The following is a 20,438-nucleotide window of genomic DNA, read 5'->3' as shown; positions in this document are numbered from 1 at the left end:
AAAAATCACCAGAAATTCTAAATGACCAAAAGCCAAGTTGTGTCAGTTGTACCCAAAGGCTAAGGATGTACCATATGCTTAAAGCATATTTTTATTGCTGCAGGGGGGGGGATGTGCTTGTTACCCAGAGTGATTCAACAATCAATCCCTCTTCAGAAGGAACTCTGGGAATTGTAGTTCTGTGAGGAGAAGAGGGGTCTGCTAACAGTTCTCAGTATCCTTAACACAGTTCCCATAATACTTTGAGGGAAGCCATGGCTGTTTAAAGTGGGATCGTGGTGCTTTAAATGTATGGTATGAATGAGGTCTCAGCTTCTCATTTTTCTCATCTTATGTTCTGTTCTCCACATTTCCACATCAGTTTGTGAATCTTTTTTTAAAAATTCCTCATCAAAATTCAACATTTCAGTGTAAATTTCTCCTAATACACATTGTGGTATGCAATTTTGCCTAATATACTGCATTTGTGCAAAGAAGCTTTCTCTGATATACTGCATTTCTGCATGTTATTTTCATGACTATGTGCATTTTTATGTACACACGCATTTTGGTATGCAGTATTTGAGCACAGTTGTGCTGCAAAATTTAGAGAAATTTGAATTTGAAAAGATGCACATTGTTTTTGAAAGTTTTGAAAGCCATTTTAAAATGTGAACCAAACCAAATTTCTCCTCCATCCGTAATTCCAGTCATGACAGAGGATTCTGGGTATGGATTTTGGGTTTGGGTTATGATGAGGCAAGCAAAGTTCTATCTCCCAGTAGCACCCTGGAGAGCTCCACATGGAGCTGAGACTGGAAATTTCACATGCATGTTTCATCCCGATTTTATGCGTGATTCTGAACTAGAGTTCTGTTTCGGATTTAGCACCAGCCCTTATATATTACCGCCAGAGGGCACTGTGGGTGTGCAACAACAGACACTTGAGAAATTATTTGCGGGAAGGGACCCTCTTCCTATTATTTGTGCTCAATCAGTCGCCCTTGGCTACGTGTGTGTATAAGGATGAGATGTGACTATCTGTCATGCATTCTAATAGGATTGCATGAGAAAGAGGTGAGAGCCAGCCAAGAAAACTGAAACTGGAAGAATTTGCCTTACTCTTACATTATGCATGAATTTACATTTTTCAAAATCCTATTTGGCTCTGGGTTTCCTGAACTTTTGTGAGCTGGGGACATATTTGGAACTGTGCTGTAGGCCCCACAATATACCCATTTCACAGAAGGAACAATGGCAATGCTGAGAATGCCTTTCCCTTAAACAAACACACAAAAACACCTACACATACCCCAAAACCAATAAAATGCAGGCTAAAGCAGAAACAGGCAACTCTTCCCAAGCAACCCCCTAAAACAAAAACAAAAAACACACCTCAGTTGTTGTTGTTGTTTTTAACTAAAAATTGGGAGGGGCAGGAAGCCTTAAAGGGCACCAAGGAAGATGCCTGCCCACTTACCATGTTGGAGACCCCATATCTAATTGGGTTCTAACACGGGTACAATTAATCTGAATTCAAGTGACTGATGCATTACTGAGCCCCTTGAGGAAGGATATTTAATATTGGGTGAACATGCGCAAAGATTAAGAAATACTGAAGCTCTCTATTGACAGATATTAAAAGAGTTAATGGGCATGACTTACCCAAAGTCCATGAGGACACGAGAAGAGCCTGCTGAATCAGGCCAGTGTCCCATTCCTGCTTGCTCTTTCATTGCATCTATATCACATTCTTTTCTCTCAGGAACTCAAAGTGGCCTATAAGGCTCTCCCCCCACCCCACCCGTCGCCGCCCATTTCATCCCCACAACAATCCTGTAAGGTTGGCTTCGTGGATGAGTGGGGGATTTCAATGCTCATCTCCTATATCCTAACCACTCTAACCATTACAGAACACTACCTCTTGCTACTTGTTCTTGGTTTGCATCCAGTGTAGTCCAACTCAGGGTAAACCACGGAAATCAATGGACATGACTAGCTTACACCTATTCATTTAAATGAGACTACTCTGAGTGAAATTTAGATGGCTGCAGCCCCCTGCTTTTATAAAGCTATTTTACCATTTTTATTATGCTATTTGATACTGTTTTGTGTTATTTTTATATACCGTGGAGGGATAAAAACCATTTATATGGTTTAGCTTTTAAATAAATAAACAGCAATCAAAACTGACCTATTTTCCTTCCTCTCCCTCCCCAATGAACTTTTCACCCCAGCTGTTTTTGGCTTGGAATCCTCCTCAGCAGTGCACTAGAAATACAGCGTACAGGAATTCTGTGTCATTTTAATGTCAGGGATGTTGTGGCACTAGGCATTCTGGGCAGGTATCCAGCACATGCCCCAAGCAAGGCATAAGAGACAGAAGACTTTGAGCAAAGCGAGGACATGTAAAAGGGTACAGTTTGATTTGCAGAACTGTGTCTGCCTTGAAATCTTCCTATCCCTTGGGCTTGAAGCAGTGTGCATGCACACAAGAGCTTATACCCAGAACATACTTAGTTGGTCTCTAAGGTGCTACTGGACATTTTTATTACTTTATTCCGGTTCATTAGGATTAGGAAGACTACAATCCTATACACAGTTTTCTGGGAGTATCAGTTGTGTTACTTCCAACCCAATAGGTTCATCTTGCAAAACACATTGTTCTATAACGAAGCTTCCCTGATGAAGGAGTTCCATATCCTCAAGGCCACTACTGAGGTTGCTCACTTCACTCTCGTTCTCTATACCTCGAGTGGAATATATGTATTTCAGTGGTAAGGACTGATATATAAGGACCTAAGAAGAAGAAGCTGGATTAGGCCAGTGCCCCCTCAGGTCCAGCATCCTGTTCCCAGTGGTGTAGCGTGGGTTGTCAGCACCCGGGGCAAGGCAAGTAATTTGCGCCCCCTAACCCTAACCCCCAGATGTTGCGCCCGGTGTGGCCAGCCCCCCTGCACCCCCCACGCTACGCCACTGCCTGTTCTGACAGGACCTGAGCACAACAGTCATTCTTACCACTTGCAACTCCAGGCATATGAAATTCAGAAGCATTACTGCATCTAACAGTGGAGGAAGAACATCATCATGATAGCTAGTATCCATTGTCATAGCCTTACCCTCCAAGAGTATTTGTATTTGTCTCATCCCCTTTAAAGCCATCCATGTCAGTGACCCTTGCTCCTTCTGGGGGGAAAGAGCTCCATTGTCCAGCTGTGCTCTGTGTGAAGAAGTCCTCCCTTCCCCCACCCCCTGTCCTGAATCTCCCATCATTCAGTTTTTGTTTTTTAAAAAAATATTTTTATTGATCAATTTTCACATAACAAATTATCAAACCATATAATCACATGCATTATTTTTCCCTCCCCCCTCCACCCACCAAGGACTTTCCTCAGCTCCTCTCCCTGATTTCTCTTCGCATATTTTCTCTGCATATTATAAAATTGTTATCAACCATTAAATTTATTCAAAACCTGCCAAGGAGTCCAGTTCATTTTGTTGCCTTTTTAAATAGTTTGTAAAAAGTTCCCATTCCTCCTTGAAGTCGCAGTTGTCCTTGTCTCGCAATTTGTAAGTCAATTTGGCCAGTTCTGCTTAGTTCATCAATTTCTCTTGCTACTGTTCTTTTGTCGGGGTTTCCTCATTCTTCCATCCTTGTGCTATCAAGACTCTTGCCGCTGTTGTAGCATACATGAATAAATTATTTGTTTTCCTTGGCAGGTCTTGTCCTACAATCCCTAACAAAAATGCTTCTGGTTGGTTCTTTTTACAAATGTCATTTTAAACATTTTTTTCAATTCATTGTATATCATTTCCAAAAAAAAAATTAACGTTCAGCTTAATTGGATGCCTCTGAATTCTAATATTATCTATCCACTTTCTACCTGAAGTCCTTGAGAGCTGCTGCCAGTCAGTGTTGACAATACTGAGGTAGATGGTCCAGTAGCCCAACTTGGTATGAGGCAACTTTCTTTGTTGACATATCAATGTTTCGTTAGCCCTTCCAGGCCCCTCACCAGGCCAACAATTCCCAGCATTCCCATGGCTTTTAAACTAGTGTGCAGGGTGGGTGTGCCTTCAGAGGATGGGGTCACAGTTGCTTCTTAGTAAGGAAATGTTATGTTATATTTTCCTGATAGGCATTAAAGTGATTGGAGGCATTAAAGAATTTACTGGAGAGGAATATGGGGTTTACGTTAAGAGAATCCTACCAGGAGGTGTTGCTCATGCTGATGGTAAGTGCCATCTATTGCTTCTGTTTCTGACCTAAAGGCCTTGTGATGCTGACCCTGTGAAGAGATTCCCATTTGTTGAAAACATTGGTAACATTAAGATAAATTCAACAGTGTAAATAAGTTTTGATGGATGTAACCATGGAATGCTGAATGGTTTAGTTTATGTAAAACATGTTATGCAAAATGAACCGCGGAAAGAGAAGAAGGGGTGTAAATTGATATTTTAAGGTTATTTAAATGAATACTCTAAATTGCAAAACAGAAAAGTTAATAAATGAGAGAGAGGGAGAGATTCCCATCTGACAGAGAGCCACTGCCAGTCAGTGCAGACAGTATGGAGCTAGATGGACCAAATGATCCAGCTCAGGATAAGGCAGCTGCTGGTGTTCCTATTGTCCCCCCATGCAATTATGGATAGGGAGTATGTTCTTTTTCCATATGTGTGACACTTCTCTTGCCTGTTTGCTTGATTTAGGCCGCCTGCAACCAGGGGACCAGATCTTAGAAGTTAACGGAGACAGTTTGCTTGGCGTTACAAGCGAAAGGTATAGCATTCTGGATGAGGGCTCTGAATTTGTTTCAGGATGCTGGACTTGATGGGCCTCTGGCCTGATCCACCAGGCTCTTCTTATGTTCTTAACATCTGGAGACCCAAGTCTGAAGATGCTCTTGGTGAGCGCCAGTCACCTGCCGCATATCACTCTCTTTCCTCTTCCTTGCAGAGCGGTGGATATCCTCAGGACGGCTTCTGCCACCAGCCACATGCGCCTTCTTATTGCCCGAGATGATGATGCCCGGTAAGGACTGACTTTTTCTCACACCTGGGGCAGGTAGAAATGCATGATGAACAGCAGAGACAGACTAGAGCAGGCAGGTCCAACAGGTAGATTGTGACCTACCGGTAGATCACTGGGCGTTTGTGGTAGATCACTGGCTCCCCGCAAATAAGCTAAACAAGCTTGGCTCCCCTGAAAAAAGCTCAACCATTTTGCACTGCACCCCCCACAAAAAAATGTGGCTTTCCCCCTCCCTAAAAACAACTCAACAACTTTCCTCAACAACTTTGACCTGAACCCCCCAAAAGGGGGTAGATCACTGCCAGTCTTTAACTCCGTGAGTAGATCGCAGTCTCTTGGGAGTTGGCCACCCCTGGACTAGAGCATGGGTAGGCAAACTGAGGCCTGGGGGCCAGATCCAGCCCAATCACATTTTAAATCCAGCCCGCAGACGGTCTGGGAATCAGTGTGTTTCTACATGAGTAGAATGTGTCCTTTTATTTAAAATGCATCTCTGGGTTATTTGTGGGGCATAGGATACACAGTCATACCTCAGGTTACAGACGCTTCAGGTTGTGCGTTTTTGGGTTGCGCACCGCGCTGAATCCAGAAGCACTGGAACGGGTTACTTCCGGGTTTCAGCGCTTGTGCATGTGCAGAAACACTATATCGCATGCGCATAAGTGCCAAATCACAACCTATGCGTGTGCAGACATGGCGCTGCGGGTTGCGAATGCTGCGGGTTGCAAACGTGCCCGAGCGTCCACTGTATATAATCTGGCCCCCCACAAGGTCGGAGGGACAGTGGATTGGCCCCCTGCTGAAAATGTTTGCTTACCCCTGGACTAGAGTCTGGTGATGCAGTTCCTCTGAAACTCCACCAGAGTGCTGGAGCCTCTCGCTGATGGACTACAGAGTCAGCTAGCCACAGAAGGGGGAGAAACAGCACTTTGGGTGAGGGGAGAATAAAAGGAGCAGTTTCTAGGTGGGAGAGAGTTAGACAGGGCTGGATTTAAAATGAGAGATAGGGTTTGATTTTGAGAAGGGGCAATGGTTCAGGTTAAGAGATAGGGTTTGATTGGAGTTGGGAGTTTGGAGTGAGATGAGGAAAACTGATTCTGAGTGACGTTAAACATACACACTGAGGAGACTATCCATAGCGAGACGACAGAGCCTCGCAGCTTGGATAGGGTGACCAGGTCAAGGGTCTGGGAAAGGTATACAGATAGGAGTGTCCTGCGAAGGCTGAGTTTGAGCCAGGAGAGGTAGATCTTGTGGGAATTCAAGCTACCTGGGTCTCTGTATAGGCAGGAGGGGAGAGTTCTTCCAGGTACTGAAGACTGCCAACCCAGTAACAAGGGGTGAGGTGATCCCTTGGGTCTGTTATACCATTTAGAAGACCTCAGGTGTGGGATTGTTAAAAGAGTGGGTGCCTGAGTTGAAGTGCCCCTCACTCATGAACCAAAATATTAAGCTGTGAAGGAAACTGTAGGGTGTTGAAAGTATTTAACTGTAATATTTAAGTGACAGAAACTGAGTTGAACATTTTACCATCTATTCTAGAAACCTGAACGTCTACCACCTGAAGTGTAACAACTGGTTTTTAGTAACTGGAGTTTAAGAAGAGCTGTGCCTATAGTGTTGTGTTTAAGCCTGAGGCGTCTTAGAGTTAGTTAAAGTAAACAAGTTAACTTCTACCTGAAAGAACGCAGTTCCTGACCCACTTTGTTTCATAAATCTCTTTTGTTTAATTAAACTTTCCTTGTTTGTTCAATCAACTCCTGCCTGAGACTCGCACAAGTCCCCCCACTAGATAATCTGTGGTATATGGTAGAAATCTGTATAACTGGTGTATCGTGAGATGGGCGCAGTATATTTAATTGAGATGGGCGCAGATCCGCTGCATTATTAATGGATGGTATTAAGTGGTGGGTCCACTACAGAATGCTAGTGCAATTATGTGTATATTTACTCTGAAGTAAGCCTATTCGTGGGGCTTACTCCCATGTAAGGGTGCTCTGGATTCCAGCTTCACTGTGCAGGGTTGGCATTTTGCTGCCAGGACAAAGGACAATGTTCCTCCTCCACACATTCCATATATAGAAGCCAACTGGGCTGGCATTGACTCTTCCTTCAAAACTGGCAATGGACTATCATCCTCTACTGCACCTGAGGCAATGCTGGCTGGTGCCCATTGGGACTGGGATGGTGGAAGGCAAGGAACCCAACAGTAAGTGGAGCCAGAGTCAATGACAGGCAGAGCTAATTTCCTCCCACCTCCTGCTTCCTCATCTCTTCTGCTGAGTTCCACACTGATGTTAGCAGAAAGAAGGCAGTGCCACCTCATGGACAGGTTGCAATAAGAAGGCAGGCAGATGGGGGCTGGCTAAGGTTGGCAGGGCAGTGTTCCAATTGCCTGAATGGATCAACCTTCACTGACCTGAGGGTAGCAGGCTAGCTGAGTGCAGGGCAGGCCATATTATTGTGCCCTGCCCAGCATATTCCACCTGAGGCAGCTACCACACTCTGCCTAATGGTGAAGCCAGGCTTATAAAGTTTGTGCATTTCAGCTCAGAGTTTACTGCTTTTACATAAGCAGACCCTCCAAGTGTCCCTCTTCTTCCAGGGACAGTCCCAGATTTACAGAAGCTGTCCCGGTTTCTGATTTGATCCTGGAATGTCCTGTTTTTCCTTAGGACGTCCCTATTTTCATCTGAGAAATGTTGGAGGGCATGGAGTTATCTGACCCCCAAGCCATCTGAAGGCAGCCTTGTATAGGGAAAGTTTTTCTTTTTTTTAAGGAGCGTCTCCACCCCCATCGTTCTGCCCGGACACTGAGGTCCAGTGCCAAGGGCCTTCTGGCGGTTCCCTCACTGCGAGAAGCCAAGTTACAGGGAACCAGGCAGAGGGCCTTCTCAGTTGTGGCACCCACCCTGTGGAACGCCCTCCCACCAGACGTCAAAGAGAAAAACATCTACCAGACTTTTAGAAGCCCTGTTTAGGGGAGCTTTTAATGTTTAATAGGTTGTTGTATTTTAATATTCTGTTGGAAGCCGCCCAGAGTGGCTGGGGAAACCCAGCCAGATGGGCAGGGTATAAATAATAAATTATTATTATTATTATTATTATTATTATTATTATTATTATTATTATTATGTTTTTATATATGTTGGAAGCTGCCCAGAGTGGCTGGGGCAACCCAGTCAGATGGGTGTGGTATAAATTGTAAAATTATTATTATGGAATAATATGCCCCTATTTTCACTGGAGAAATGTTAGAGGGCTTGTAAATGTTCTCAGAGGAGGAGCTGGCTCTCATCTTATCTATTGGCTGTACAGGACCTCCCCCAATCATGGCATATAGAGAGCCTCCTACTTCAGAAGCGGTGTCCCCCTGAATTGGGGACCCTGCCTGAGGATAAATAAGAGGAGAAGGCTCTTACCTTGTCAGCTTCTGAGAGGCACTTGGCTGCTGTAAGGAAACAGGATGGTCTTCTAGATAGACTCAGGGCGATTTACATATACGATAATTAAAAGTTAAAAACAGCAAATATATTTAAAACCCAAGCAAATGGACACTTGTGGTAAAGACCCATTTATCCAGCTGGGAAAGCCAGTCGAAGCAAAAATGTCTTCAGCGGTTTCTAGAGAGTGCAGATCATGGGCTCCTGTCATACGTCAACATGAAGGGTATTCCACGGAACAGGGGCAGCCCCACTGAAAGCCCCACTCTAAGTTACTGTGTGAGGGGCTTCTGAGATCTTTGGAACTTTCAGGAGAAACTCTCTTGCAGACCACAGCAGTCCACTGGGTGTATAAGGGATAAGGTGGTCTCTCAAATGACCTGGTCCTGAACTGTCTTCCTCTTCTTCTTTGGCAGTCACTTGTAACCAAGTAAGATTGTCTTCCATAAACACAGTTTTAACATAAAAAAATTCCTTCCAGTAGCACCTTAAAGACCAACTAAGTTATTTAAGGTGCTACTGGAAGGAATTTTTTTATTTTGACTATGGCAGACCAACACGGCTATCTATCTGTAAACAGTTTTAACAGTGAGTGTGGAGGCCAATTCTGAATCCACACAGCCTTCCACAGTGGGGACATAGGTTTCTGGGCGGGAGTTGATCATGGTAAGGGTTTGCCAAGTGTGCCTTCCTCTTAGCACGTTTCTCCCTTTCGTCCTGGTTTCAAGCATCTTCAAAGCCCATGACCCCTTTGGTAATGGCTGTTCTTCAATTGGAGCACTCACAGGCCAGTGTTTTCCAGTTGTCGGTGTTTATGCTACATTTTTTTAGATTTGCCTTGAGAGAGCCTTTAAACCTCTTTTGTTGACCACCAGCATTATACTTTCCATTTTTAAGTTTGGAATAGAGTAGTTGTTTTGGAAGACAATAACTGTATACTAGCTAACACATAATACCCTGCAGTCTTCCTATCTTGGATTTTATTTCAAAGCAGTTGGCCTTGGAGGGCATGTGCCATTTGAGATTAGATTTCCCTACCCAAACAATCCTTTCATTAATAATGGAGATTCCTGTCTTCATCACTAGCAAGATCCTGGGAAGGAGAATCGAGACCACAGTGTGTGTATTATCTAAGCCTTTATGGGGCAGAATAAATTGGCAAAAGAGAGTGGTCCTCCTTTCCACCAACTGGGAAACAGCTGGCCAAGTGACCTGGATGGATCTGATTGGCTGTTGATTATTATTAATTGTTTGCTTGCTTTTTATGAAGCATCTCAAACCAATATGGCACAATGGTTTGAGCATTTTAGCAGTCTCCTTTTCTTCAGAATCTCATTTTCGGATTGAAGGGGACTCCGAAAGCCCATTCAGTCTAACTCCCAAACTCATTACAGCAGGCTTGTGAGTCCTCTGATGAAATCTTCTGTACTCTTGCGATAACTGAGATTTCCTTGTTCCACTCTGCCCAGTCGTATCTTAAACTGCAGCATATGTCTGCTAATATAAAGAGGCTTTCCTGCTCCTCAATGGCTAGGAAATTAAATCATATACAACATATTGAGCCCAAGGAAAGGTGGTCAAACTTTGAACAACATTTACAGCCATCCTTTGCTATCAGTTATGCACTAAATCTGCAAAAGATCATCCAGAGGGTGAGATGGCCTGTAAGCTTTTGGGAGGGGCAAAGATTTGTAGAGATTTCACTTACATAATCATCTCACAAAATGTTTAATACACCAATACATATCTCCAAGATTAAGAAGAAGGGGAGAGGAAGCGAGAGCGAGAGGGTGGTTTTATGCCAGCCTTTTTAGCATTATTATTTTATTTTATTTATCCCTTATTATCTTTCAGCCATGCTCTTGAGCTTGAAGGAGTAATCATCCTTGTCTCCACCTTAGGGTCAGAGGTGCGTTTCTGACTCAGATCACGTGAGGTGCCCAGATTGCCCCCTCCCTGTCCCACCCGCTCTGTTCTTTTGAGGTCAGCTGTTTGAGCATCAATGAATGACTCAGCCTGTCAGCGGTCAGCCTGGCCAATATTTGCCCAGCCCTTACATCCTATAGGTCTCCACGGCATGATCAAACATCCATATTATAAATGTGATTTCTCATTGCATAAAGACTTATTTGTCCCTGGTCTTGATAGTGTTTAGGGATGGGGAAGAAATCTGATTCAGGTCACATTTTTGAAGGTTGAACCAACTTAATTTCCACTTTCCTAAACAATGCACAAAACAAAAAAGAGCTTTTTGTTGAAATCCATGCTGCTCTGAATTTGGCATCACAGTTTTGCCGTCGAGTAATGTATAGGTAAATGCATATACCAGGGTAGAGTGCCCCCCACCCGCCATCCGAAACCTGGCAAATGCAAACCTTTCTGAAAATAACAGAAAAATACGTTGAGTTGGCAGAAGCTTGCTTTGCAAAAATGTGTGCGTGTGGCAAACTTGTAGAGGAAAATGTGCATAGTACAATCAATTTGCACTGAAATGAGAATTAATTTCATGACACGAGGACTTAAAATTAAATAAATTTGCAAACTGATGTGGAAATGTGGAGAACTGAATTTAGGGTGCAAAATACTGAAGTTATTAATTTAACATTATTGCCTTTACAATATGTCTGCCAGATATAATATTCTATGTGGTGAAGGGGGGGTTGGGGGGGAAGTGCCACAGAAAACCAAACTTTAGAAAGAAAGAATAATTATGAAAAGTTCACCTTTGTTTCAGATAGATGTAGTTTTGAAACATCATGACAATCCATGTGTGATACACACTCACACACTATACTTGGGGGTAGACAGTTGTACTAATTAGCATTCTTTTTGTTGTCCAGGAGAGAATTTGCAGAACTGCTGGAAAAATTCGGATCTCATAGCAACACAGGTTCGGCACGCAGCTCACCAGTTCTCCATGGTGGGGGTCAGTATTTATTATCTTGAGTGAACTGAACTAGCAGTGGAACTAGGAAAAAAAGAGGACAAAAAACCAAAACAGTACATACTTAGGGATGTAAGATATTGTCATTTTCCTTTCCGCCCTCCCTTAGTCATTGTTTCTCTTCCACTGCAGGTCAGCTTCTGCCTGAAACTATTTTAACCATCTCACTAACCACTATGAGCTCAGAACCTCTACAAGTTCTGACTGTGTCTGAATTGCTGCTGGACTGAGCGGTAATCCCCCCCCTTTCAAATGAAGTTTTATTAAATACCAATAAAAATAATTTTTAAAAAATGAAGTTTTATTAAATTTTGCACACTGTCCAACTTATCACAGCCCTTGTTGCTGCAGTCAAATGGCTCAACAGCTCTTTATGCTTCAAGCAATTCAGACACAGAGTCAGAAATTGTAGAGGCAACAGCTTAGGAGCTGGCTCAAACTCAGGGCTCTAAAATGATGGCTGGAGATCAGGAGACAGCAGCACCTGGGGCTGTCAGACAGAAGCATCCAGGAGGAACTCCTGGACCACCAGAGCCTATAGGGCTAGAGTCCCCACCCTCATGGGCACCCGAGGAACCAGATGCCTCCCACTGCATGCCACTGCTCCCGTGGTGCAGGGAGCACACTTGGAGGGAGGCTGTGGGATGGGGGAGGAAGCAGGAGTGCCCAGCGTCAGGCCCTTCCTCCATTCTCAGTATGACTTGAAGCTTGCTGATGTCCAGGGAAGTCTCTCATTCACCTCCAAACAGTGTCCTTGGCTTTGTTCTTCAGGCAGGTATTTGGAGAGTACGTCCTCGGGGTCTTCATCTCGTTCCCAGAGCCCTTTGTTGCTGAGCCCGGCAAATTCCCACGGACCACTGATTGGGAATGCAGGACACTCGCCACACCCACCTTCGCAGTACGTACTTCATTGCTCTCGAGAGGTGTCAATGGTTGGTTGCAATCCCGTTGGATCACCTGTATGTGCTTGTGTGCCCCATCACGTGTGGAGCATCCTAGAGGATGAGAGTGCGCATGCACACACACCCTCCTTGTGCAAGCTGTGCAGCCGTTTGTGTGGCAGACGCACCTAACGTAAGAATGGATGTGCCACATTCATTCAGGAGAATAACCAGCATGTTAGGAGAAAGGACTTTCACCTCACCTTTTCCCTGAGGGGTTAACTTTCCACATGCACAGAGTTCTGTCTTTGTTTCACATTGCAGAGCTTTGAAACACATTGACTTGCTCTGCAGTGTGGCAAGGCAAAGCCTAGCCAAGGTATAAGACCAGGTGAAGTTCTGGCAGGAGACAAGGCAAGGTGGGATGAAGTTTCAGCAGAACACAAGCTGGATACCGGGGGGGAGCAGGGTTCAGGCTGGATACCCAGCTCAGGTAGTGCTCTGGGGAACACAGAGCTCTGAAGTTCCTCCAGTAAGGAACCAGCTGCAAGTGAGCCTTATTATAGGAGGAGCACTAGAAGTGGTCTCGTTGTTGGTGCCACACACCCATTTCCAGTAATCTCCTACTGTGATGGAGTGGGTGAGCCTCAGGTCTTCCCGGGTCTTCTACAGTCCTCCAAGTCGGACAATGGCAGTGTCACCTTCTTGGGCCAAGAATGGGCACTGACCCTGCAGGTTCATCTGATAGCTGTGCTTCTAGGGTAGCCCCACGCTGCCTTCCCCCTTCAGGTTCACAGTCCTCACCTCTATTTGTCTCCTGGTCCCTGACAATTGTACTCTTTCCACTAGCCACCTTAAATGGAAAACAGTCCAGGAAAGGCTATCTTGCCTCTTATTTTCCTGAAGTTTGGATGGGCCTATTATAGAGCGATAGCGAGGGTAGTTTGAGACAGGGATATGTGGAAGATCCTACCTTGTGGACAAAGCAGAGATTATCTTTGATGGAGATTTTGGGTTCTTTCTGCACCATGAGACTATGAGATTCCAAAGGCCATTAGGTCAATTTGCAGACTGAATGTGATTTGCCTCCTGCTGATGGCTATGATGGCTAGCCATAGAACCTCCAAGTTCAATGGTAGTCTACTGCTGAATACCAGATGCTGTGGATAAACACTGTGGATGGGCTATTGCCATCATATTCTGCTTGTGTGCCTCTAAGAGGTATAAATTGGAAGGGTAATAGCAACATGACAGAACATCAGTTTTGCTTGTAGAAGGACCTGGGTTCCATGGCGTCTCCATGTGGGGTTGGGCAATATAATGTCTGAGACCTGGGAGAGCCACTGTCAGTCAGTGTAGACACTACTGAGCTTAGATGGACCGGTGGTATGACTCTTTGTAAGGCCTCTCCCTATGTTTCTCATGGCTGGTTGCTGTTGGATACAAATTCCTTGCCTGATTCAGCTGGGTTCTTCTTAACATCTTCCACTAACCTGCTACCCTCTTCCCTTGCAGTTGCGCCATCGAATCTGGGATCCAGAGCATCTCTATAGCAAAATCCTCTGGGCTGGGTGTGACCATCGGAGGAGGGGCCAACCGGCCGGATGGACCCATGGTTTACATTCAAGAGGTGCAACCAGAAGGCGACTGTTACAGGGTGAGCCAAACATTTGAACAGCCTAGGCTGGCACTCTCCATCGAGCCCTTGGGACTCTTCTGAGTCCACAGCCCCTCAGCAAGGAGTGTGTGTGTGTGTGTGTGTGTGTGTGTGTAGAAACTAGCCAACCACACAAAGGATAACTCACATCCATTGCTCCACCCACTTTTTCCTCTGACCCCACTCACCACTGAGTGAGTATTAAGCAGATTGAATAGCAATAACTAATTACTATCCTCAGGGACTGGATCAAGTACCCTCCCAGAAGATAGTTCTGGTCCCTCACCAGTTTTGGGGATGGTGGGAAAAGACACAATGCACAGAGCAGTTTCAACCTCTTCACCCTGGTAGAGATACAAATCTCCACCTCCCAGATCATCAGATTGATCATGTGATGAGTGAAGTAGGCAACAATAGCCTCTCTCCTCAGCTGAGCCATCTCTACATGTGTGTTATGTGTGTGCTGCATGTGCAAATGTGTGGATCGGTGTGGCCACATCCACCACCACCATGCAGCCACCAGATAGTTGGTCAAGGGTGAGTGTGACCCTCAGGCCAATAAAGGTTAACTACTCCTAGCAGAGGACAACTGAGGAAATAATGTGGTCCTGATTCACCTCACTCCTCCATGTTCCATGAAGCTTGATCTCACAGAGATATCCTTCTCTGGCGTTCTTACAGGATGGCCGTCTCCGGGTAGGCGACCAGCTCATCGCTGTCAATAAAGACTCTCTGGTGGGGGCCACATATGAAGAGGCCAAAAGGATTCTTGCAAAAACAAAATTCAGGTAAAGGAGACTTTCTGAAAGCCCTTTGGATGCTAATGATGTGGTGTTGGAAGAACTGCAGTGGGCCATCTTGAACAGAATTGAGATAGCCAAAGCTGCCTTAATTCCCACTTCCAGATCAAAATGTCAATCTCAGTACCCCTTTTAAAAAGTGCACTGCATTTAAAAATGTGTCTACAATGAGGTTGGCTCCAGGCAACTGAAGCATGTTCCCCTTGCAAGCTTATGCTCATTTTTGACAATATTCCAAGGAACAGAAATTCCACAGCCCTTCAGGCTGCAATGTCCACACACATGTTCACAAAGCCACATGGGGCAGCACCATAGGGAAGAGGAGTTTTTGATTTTTTTTGTCTATGTTTGGCTACAACTGGCCACCATTTTGAATCAAGATGGCAGACGGAACCTTTCAAAACTGTACTGATATTTTGGCACCTCAGAATTCCCGGGTATGAGGCTGTTTAGTTCTAAACTGGTTTCTCATTTGATTTTAAGACATGAGGGAAACACTGAAGTGGCCTTTATTTCCGGAAGAGGACGGTTCCATCCCGGACTCTCAGCTCACAACAGCACCCATTCCTTGCCGACGAAAGCTGTGGGGAACGGCCTGGGCACTTGCAGGTTGAAAGTCCACGTGAGGTCCCCTGAGGTAAGGTGGCGAGACTCAATGAACTCACGAAGATCTCACCCAAATGTTCTCCATTTCCAACAGGATTTGATCTTGGCCATAATCCTCATGGATTAGTTGTTTGGGGAAAGAGGTGGCATATAGCAGCTTGGGTCCACCTGCCCTCTCCTTGTTCAGGGTGAGGGTGCTGTCTAGAGCTTTCCATATGATGTCTCTTCTATTTAAAAATAGCCAGCTTGTTGTTTTTGCAGTGGGATCTTTCTGAGCTGCCTGGAGCACACTCCTGTTGACAGAATGGTCCAAGACAGGGCAGGGAATTTCTGGTAGTATTGCTAGCAAGCTTTCCTCTTCCCACCCCCGCCCCTTGGATAGCAGGGATTTTACTATGAAAAGCACCAAGTCTACACCACAAAATATTCCCTCCATCCCCATAAATTTAGGAACTGTGATTCCAAGTGAGGAAAAGAGAAGAGTTTTGAAACAAAATTCTCCAATAGTCCTTTGAGGCTGCAGTTCCCAGGATGCTATGGACAAATGTTATGACAAACTGGTCTGTGGTTGTAGTCGGAAGTGGCTCACCAGGTGAAGCAGAGCTGTTTTGCTGGCTCTCTGGAAAGTGGGCTGCTGTTGCTTACCAGGAAGAGCAAGGAAGTGGCAAAGGTGACATGGTACCAGCACAGTGATGCAGCCAATCCAGTGCTCCTACCTGTGAGCTTGCAGCATGTGACCTCACCCCTCCTCCGCCTTTCTCCTAGTAAGCAGCAGTGATACCCCTGATGGCATGCTATCATAGCCCCACCTCATCTGGTGAGCCACTTCTAGTGCCATGTATTCAGGGTCCACATCCAAAGTCAACATGACTTTTTCTTCTGCTTGCCCTTATGATCACAAACACATTTGCTCTTCTGCTTGTTTCTCTTAGGTCATTCCACTAAAATATTGCAAGAGCAAACACTCACATGATGTTTGAGAGTGGCAAAGGCTGCTTGAAAGATCCTTCTCTGCTCTGCAAACAGACTCAACTTGTTTTTAGTCTTTTAGCAAGCTCTGGTGTGTGTGTGTGGGGAAATACCCCACATCTTCAGTGTGGTTTACCATTGCGACAGTGCCTATTGGCTAATGTCCATGCCATCACCAATACACTTCCTTCCTTCCCAACCCACAGCACACATTTGGTGAGGGGAAAGAGATATATTATGCAAGCAAACTTGGACAGCCCACCTGAAGAATGACAGGGTGGGCAAAACCTTAGGCCCAAACCTTGGTCAGTGGGCACATTTGCAGACTGAAGGTACTGTTGTGGGCACCATTCAGAGAGAGAATGCTTCTTTCCGCTAGCATTTCAGGGGGGTCAGGTGGCTCTGTGTACCTCAGGGTGTGTACTTTTGTGCTCTTGGGCACTGTGTTTGCCATCTCCACTGTAGGTAGATTCACTTGCCTGTTCAGTTTGCTGGACTGTATAGAATGTATCCAACTCAGAGTTGAGCCAGGGAAATTAAAGAATCTGTTAGTCGTGTTCAGTAATTTTAATGAATCTACTCTGAGTAGGACTAGCATTGAATACAACCCTGTTTCCACACCAACACTTGTGAAGCTGAAGACCCTTTGTGGCTGCTCAAATGGCTTCACTTTATTGTGGCTCCAAGGGAAACTTTTGTGTCTCTTTTTTGCCTTTCAGGCTCTCAGCTTTTTCCCAGTCCAACATGTCTTCTGTTGCATTTCTTCTTTTCCAGAGCAGACACGACAGTCCCTTCCCTGTGCCTTCTCCATCTCCAGACATCTGTCCGCCTGAGCTCACCGTTTCCGGTAGGGGGACTTCCTCAATGGCATGTTCCACCGGTGGAATAAATCAGCCCATCACTCCTTCCAGTGTGCTAAAATAATCCACTGAAGTCCTTCCTGGACTGTACCAACGCAGATCTCAGGGGGACAGGCTACACATTGTAGATTGTTTTCCTGTACTGTTCTTATCTACACATGGAAATCTAGCTTGTAAGGAGAAGACTAGGCAACAGGCCAAACTAGATGTGATCAGGGAAACAAAGAATTTCTTTCTAAGTTGCTGGTGGATTTTCAGGAGGACTTGTTTATTTTTTTAAAAAAATGGCAAACTGCTGTGAAAATGTGGAGAACTGAAGTTTGGGGGTGGGGGACCGAGAAACTAAGATAAACTAAACTTGACTGATATGTCCATCCCTACCTCCTGAAGGTGGCCCTTCCCAGGTTCCATCTGAATAGTGTTAAGTGGCTGGATCTGGCTGCCCATTTTGTTTCCCAACCTGACCCTTTCTTCACGTGAGCGCAGTCCACAACAGAGAAAGGCACCGCTGGTTCATAGAAAGGTTGAGTTATATTGGTTCAGTTATATTCGGAGTGATCTCTGCCACAGTCAGGGCAGGACTCCACCTCGATCTAGCCACAGACAGAAGGGGGCTATCAGAGAGAGAGAGAGAGAGAGAGAGAGAGAGAGAGAGGAGATGGGTGCCGGCTGGCCTTTAGGTGCACCTGGGAAATCTGTGTTCTGATCTAATGAGCAAAACCCCCGGTTAATCCCGATTAGCAAGGAGGCAGAGGGGGAGTTGCTCTGTCCTTGAACCCGCCTGGGCTGAATGGTGGGTGACAAATCCTGCAAACCCTGTCAGTTCCCTCAGGCCACATACAAAGCCCTTCTGTGCTTGGCAGGGACTGGCGGAGCTCAGGATTTAGCTGGATTATGCTTGTGAGGGTGGCTCCTATACCGCTTCTTCCAACCTTCCTGTGAAACACCCTCCTCCTCACCTGAGAGGTGCAGCGGGGTGACCATCAGGAGCAGCCTTCAGGGTGACCTTCCACCAGGCAGCTCTCCACAATGGGAGACAATCAGCCACACACAACTGCCCAACAGCAGGGCCAGCTGGTGTTCGTAGCCCGCTGGCAGGGCCGATTGCTCTGCTTAACCTCTAGATTGTAAGCAGAAACTCTTCCGTTAACTTTGTAGTGCTGTCGGGTTTAGGTTTGACTTGGAGTGCAAAGAAGAACTGCAGTAACAATACAACCATTACCAATGCCACTTCCATCCCAGCCCATTTCTTCCTGGATCCTGTCCTTCACCCTTCTCTCAGTGTGGTGTGGTGTAGTGTAGCATGGCGTGGCGTGGCGTGGCATGGTGTAGTGGTTAAGAGCAGTGGACTCATAATCTGGTGAACCAGGTTCGCTTCCCCGCTCCTCCACCTGCAGCTGCTGGGTGACCTTGGGCTAGTCACACTTCTTTGAAGTCTCTCAGCCCCACTCACCTCACCGAGTGTTTGTTGTGGGGGAGGAAGGGAAAGGAGATTGTTAGCCGCTTTGAGACTCCTTAGGGTAGTGATAAAGTGGGATATCACATCCAAACTCTTCTTCTTCTTTGCCTGCCTCCCCGCTCCCCCCACATGTGAAAGCAAGTGAGGCTTTAATTATGCCCCACAGGAATTGGTGGGGGGGCAGGGAGAGAAAGCAGAGTGCAGTCTTTTATTTTTTAGCACCCAATGCAAGGAGCAGGCATCCTTGCGTTGCTAGTGTAGATGAACGGTGACTTCTTGTCTTACAGCTCCTGTTTCCTCTTCAAACCAGCGAGCGGCTCCAGCCACCAAGCCAAAAGTGGCCCTGGATCCTCACATTCGCCTCAAGGACGGCAAACTGGAACTGGTGAGTCTGACAAGAAAGTCCCACTCAAAACAGAGGCCACATTCATACGACACCCTATGACGCCGCTTTGGACCGTCAAGGCTCCCCCATCAAATTACGGGAGCTGTGGTTTGCTAAGGGTGCTGGCTGTTCTTAGGGGATCCCCTCCCAGAGCTACAGTTCCCAGAGTTGTTTAATAATCAATCCCTCTCCCCATGGAATTCTGCATTGCAAAATTCGCTGCTTCTTTCCCCGAAATCAGATGCTGCAATATTTAAGTCTCGATGTGAATGAGGAGAAGAAGAGACAGTTGCGGCAAAGTTTGACAACTGACTCTCAGGGGACAGTAGCCTATGGAGGTGAGTTTCAGCAGCATGAACTTGATACAGCATTTATTTTATTTTTCTTCCACTCCCATGAAGAAATTGGGGGGTGGATACTGAAAGCACCTAGATGGAATTAGCTGGAGCAGTAGAAAGCATTGCTGGCCCAAACTGTAGCCAGAAAAAGTAGGCAAGGGAAATACTATCTGAGAAAAGCTTTGCTCAGCAGCTAGCGAAAAGTAGAGAGGTGCTGCCCTCTGTAGTTCAGTTTTGTAAATGGCTCTTTCCAGGTTCATGCAATTCTGGAAGTTTCCCTCGTTAATATAGCACCTCCTGGATCAGGGAGTCACTCCCTCCCCCAAGGAAACACATTATTAAAAAAGGACAAAATCGTAGCAGGGGGCATGTATGGCTTAAAACCACTATTTCTGGTGATTATAAAATCTCAACAATTTTGGGGCTTCCTAAAAAAAGCTCAATAACTTTGTGGGTGTAAGGAATTTTACTTTTTGAAATATGGCAACCCTGATTGAGTGGGCATGCTCAGCCAGCGAGGAAAGCCTGGGAAGCCCTGAGGGAACTCCCCTGTAGGGCAAGTGGGAAGAGCGAATGAGTGGGCAGGCAGGTGGCCCAGGCAGGCCTTTCTGCACTCCCGCGGTTGTCATTGCAGCCACTGGCAGGGGGAAGAGGAATGAAAGGGGGGAAAGTCACCAAACCAACACCGTCCAACAAAACAAGGTGATGGTGTATGAGATGTGAGTGAGCATGTGCAATAACCAGGATCTGAGACTGAAATATACTTGGAGTCGAGTGTGAATTTCATGCTCTTTATTCAGCTCATAGTAGCAAAGAATGAAACTTTTCCCCAAAACATCTAGCTATATATACATTATTTACACAATGGGCCCCGCGTGATTGGCTAATTCCGGGCTCCTCCTGTAGGCCAATCAGGTTGCGGATTCACCTCCTCCAGAAGCCTGATTGGCTGCTCCTGCAGGCCAATCAGGTCGCTGATTCACTTCCACCTGCAGCTGGATTGGGTGGCTCCTGCAGACCAATCAGACTGCTGCATTCTGGATCCTATTGTTGTAGGATTCAGCTCCTGTCCCATGGTTTGGAGA

At 45.7% G+C, this 20,438-nt stretch overlaps 1 protein-coding gene across 2 annotated transcripts in view; it reads left to right on the top strand.

The window, feature by feature from the left end:
* The window catches only part of LOC309518710 (syntaxin-binding protein 4-like), a 60,607-nt gene that overhangs the window by 29,594 nt on the left and 10,575 nt on the right, over positions 1-20,438 (top strand). For both annotated transcript variants that reach the window (XM_082199087.1, XM_082199088.1), the window contains exons 3-13: positions 4,119-4,214; positions 4,690-4,759; positions 4,937-5,011; positions 11,295-11,380; positions 12,170-12,296; positions 13,795-13,936; positions 14,618-14,724; positions 15,220-15,373; positions 17,086-17,158; positions 18,918-19,015; positions 19,257-19,353. In XM_082199087.1, the coding sequence (XP_082055213.1) occupies positions 4,119-4,214; positions 4,690-4,759; positions 4,937-5,011; positions 11,295-11,380; positions 12,170-12,296; positions 13,795-13,936; positions 14,618-14,724; positions 15,220-15,373; positions 17,086-17,158; positions 18,918-19,015; positions 19,257-19,353 (1,125 nt within the window). The remainder of the gene's footprint in view (positions 1-4,118; positions 4,215-4,689; positions 4,760-4,936; positions 5,012-11,294; positions 11,381-12,169; positions 12,297-13,794; positions 13,937-14,617; positions 14,725-15,219; positions 15,374-17,085; positions 17,159-18,917; positions 19,016-19,256; positions 19,354-20,438) is intronic.

This window comes from Podarcis vaucheri (genome assembly GCF_965113315.1).
Source record: "Podarcis vaucheri genome assembly, chromosome: 14".
Classification (NCBI taxonomy): Eukaryota; Metazoa; Chordata; class Lepidosauria; order Squamata; family Lacertidae; genus Podarcis; species Podarcis vaucheri.
The sequence above is the reverse complement of the archived record's forward strand: the minus strand, read 5'-3'. Positions and strand labels throughout refer to the sequence as shown.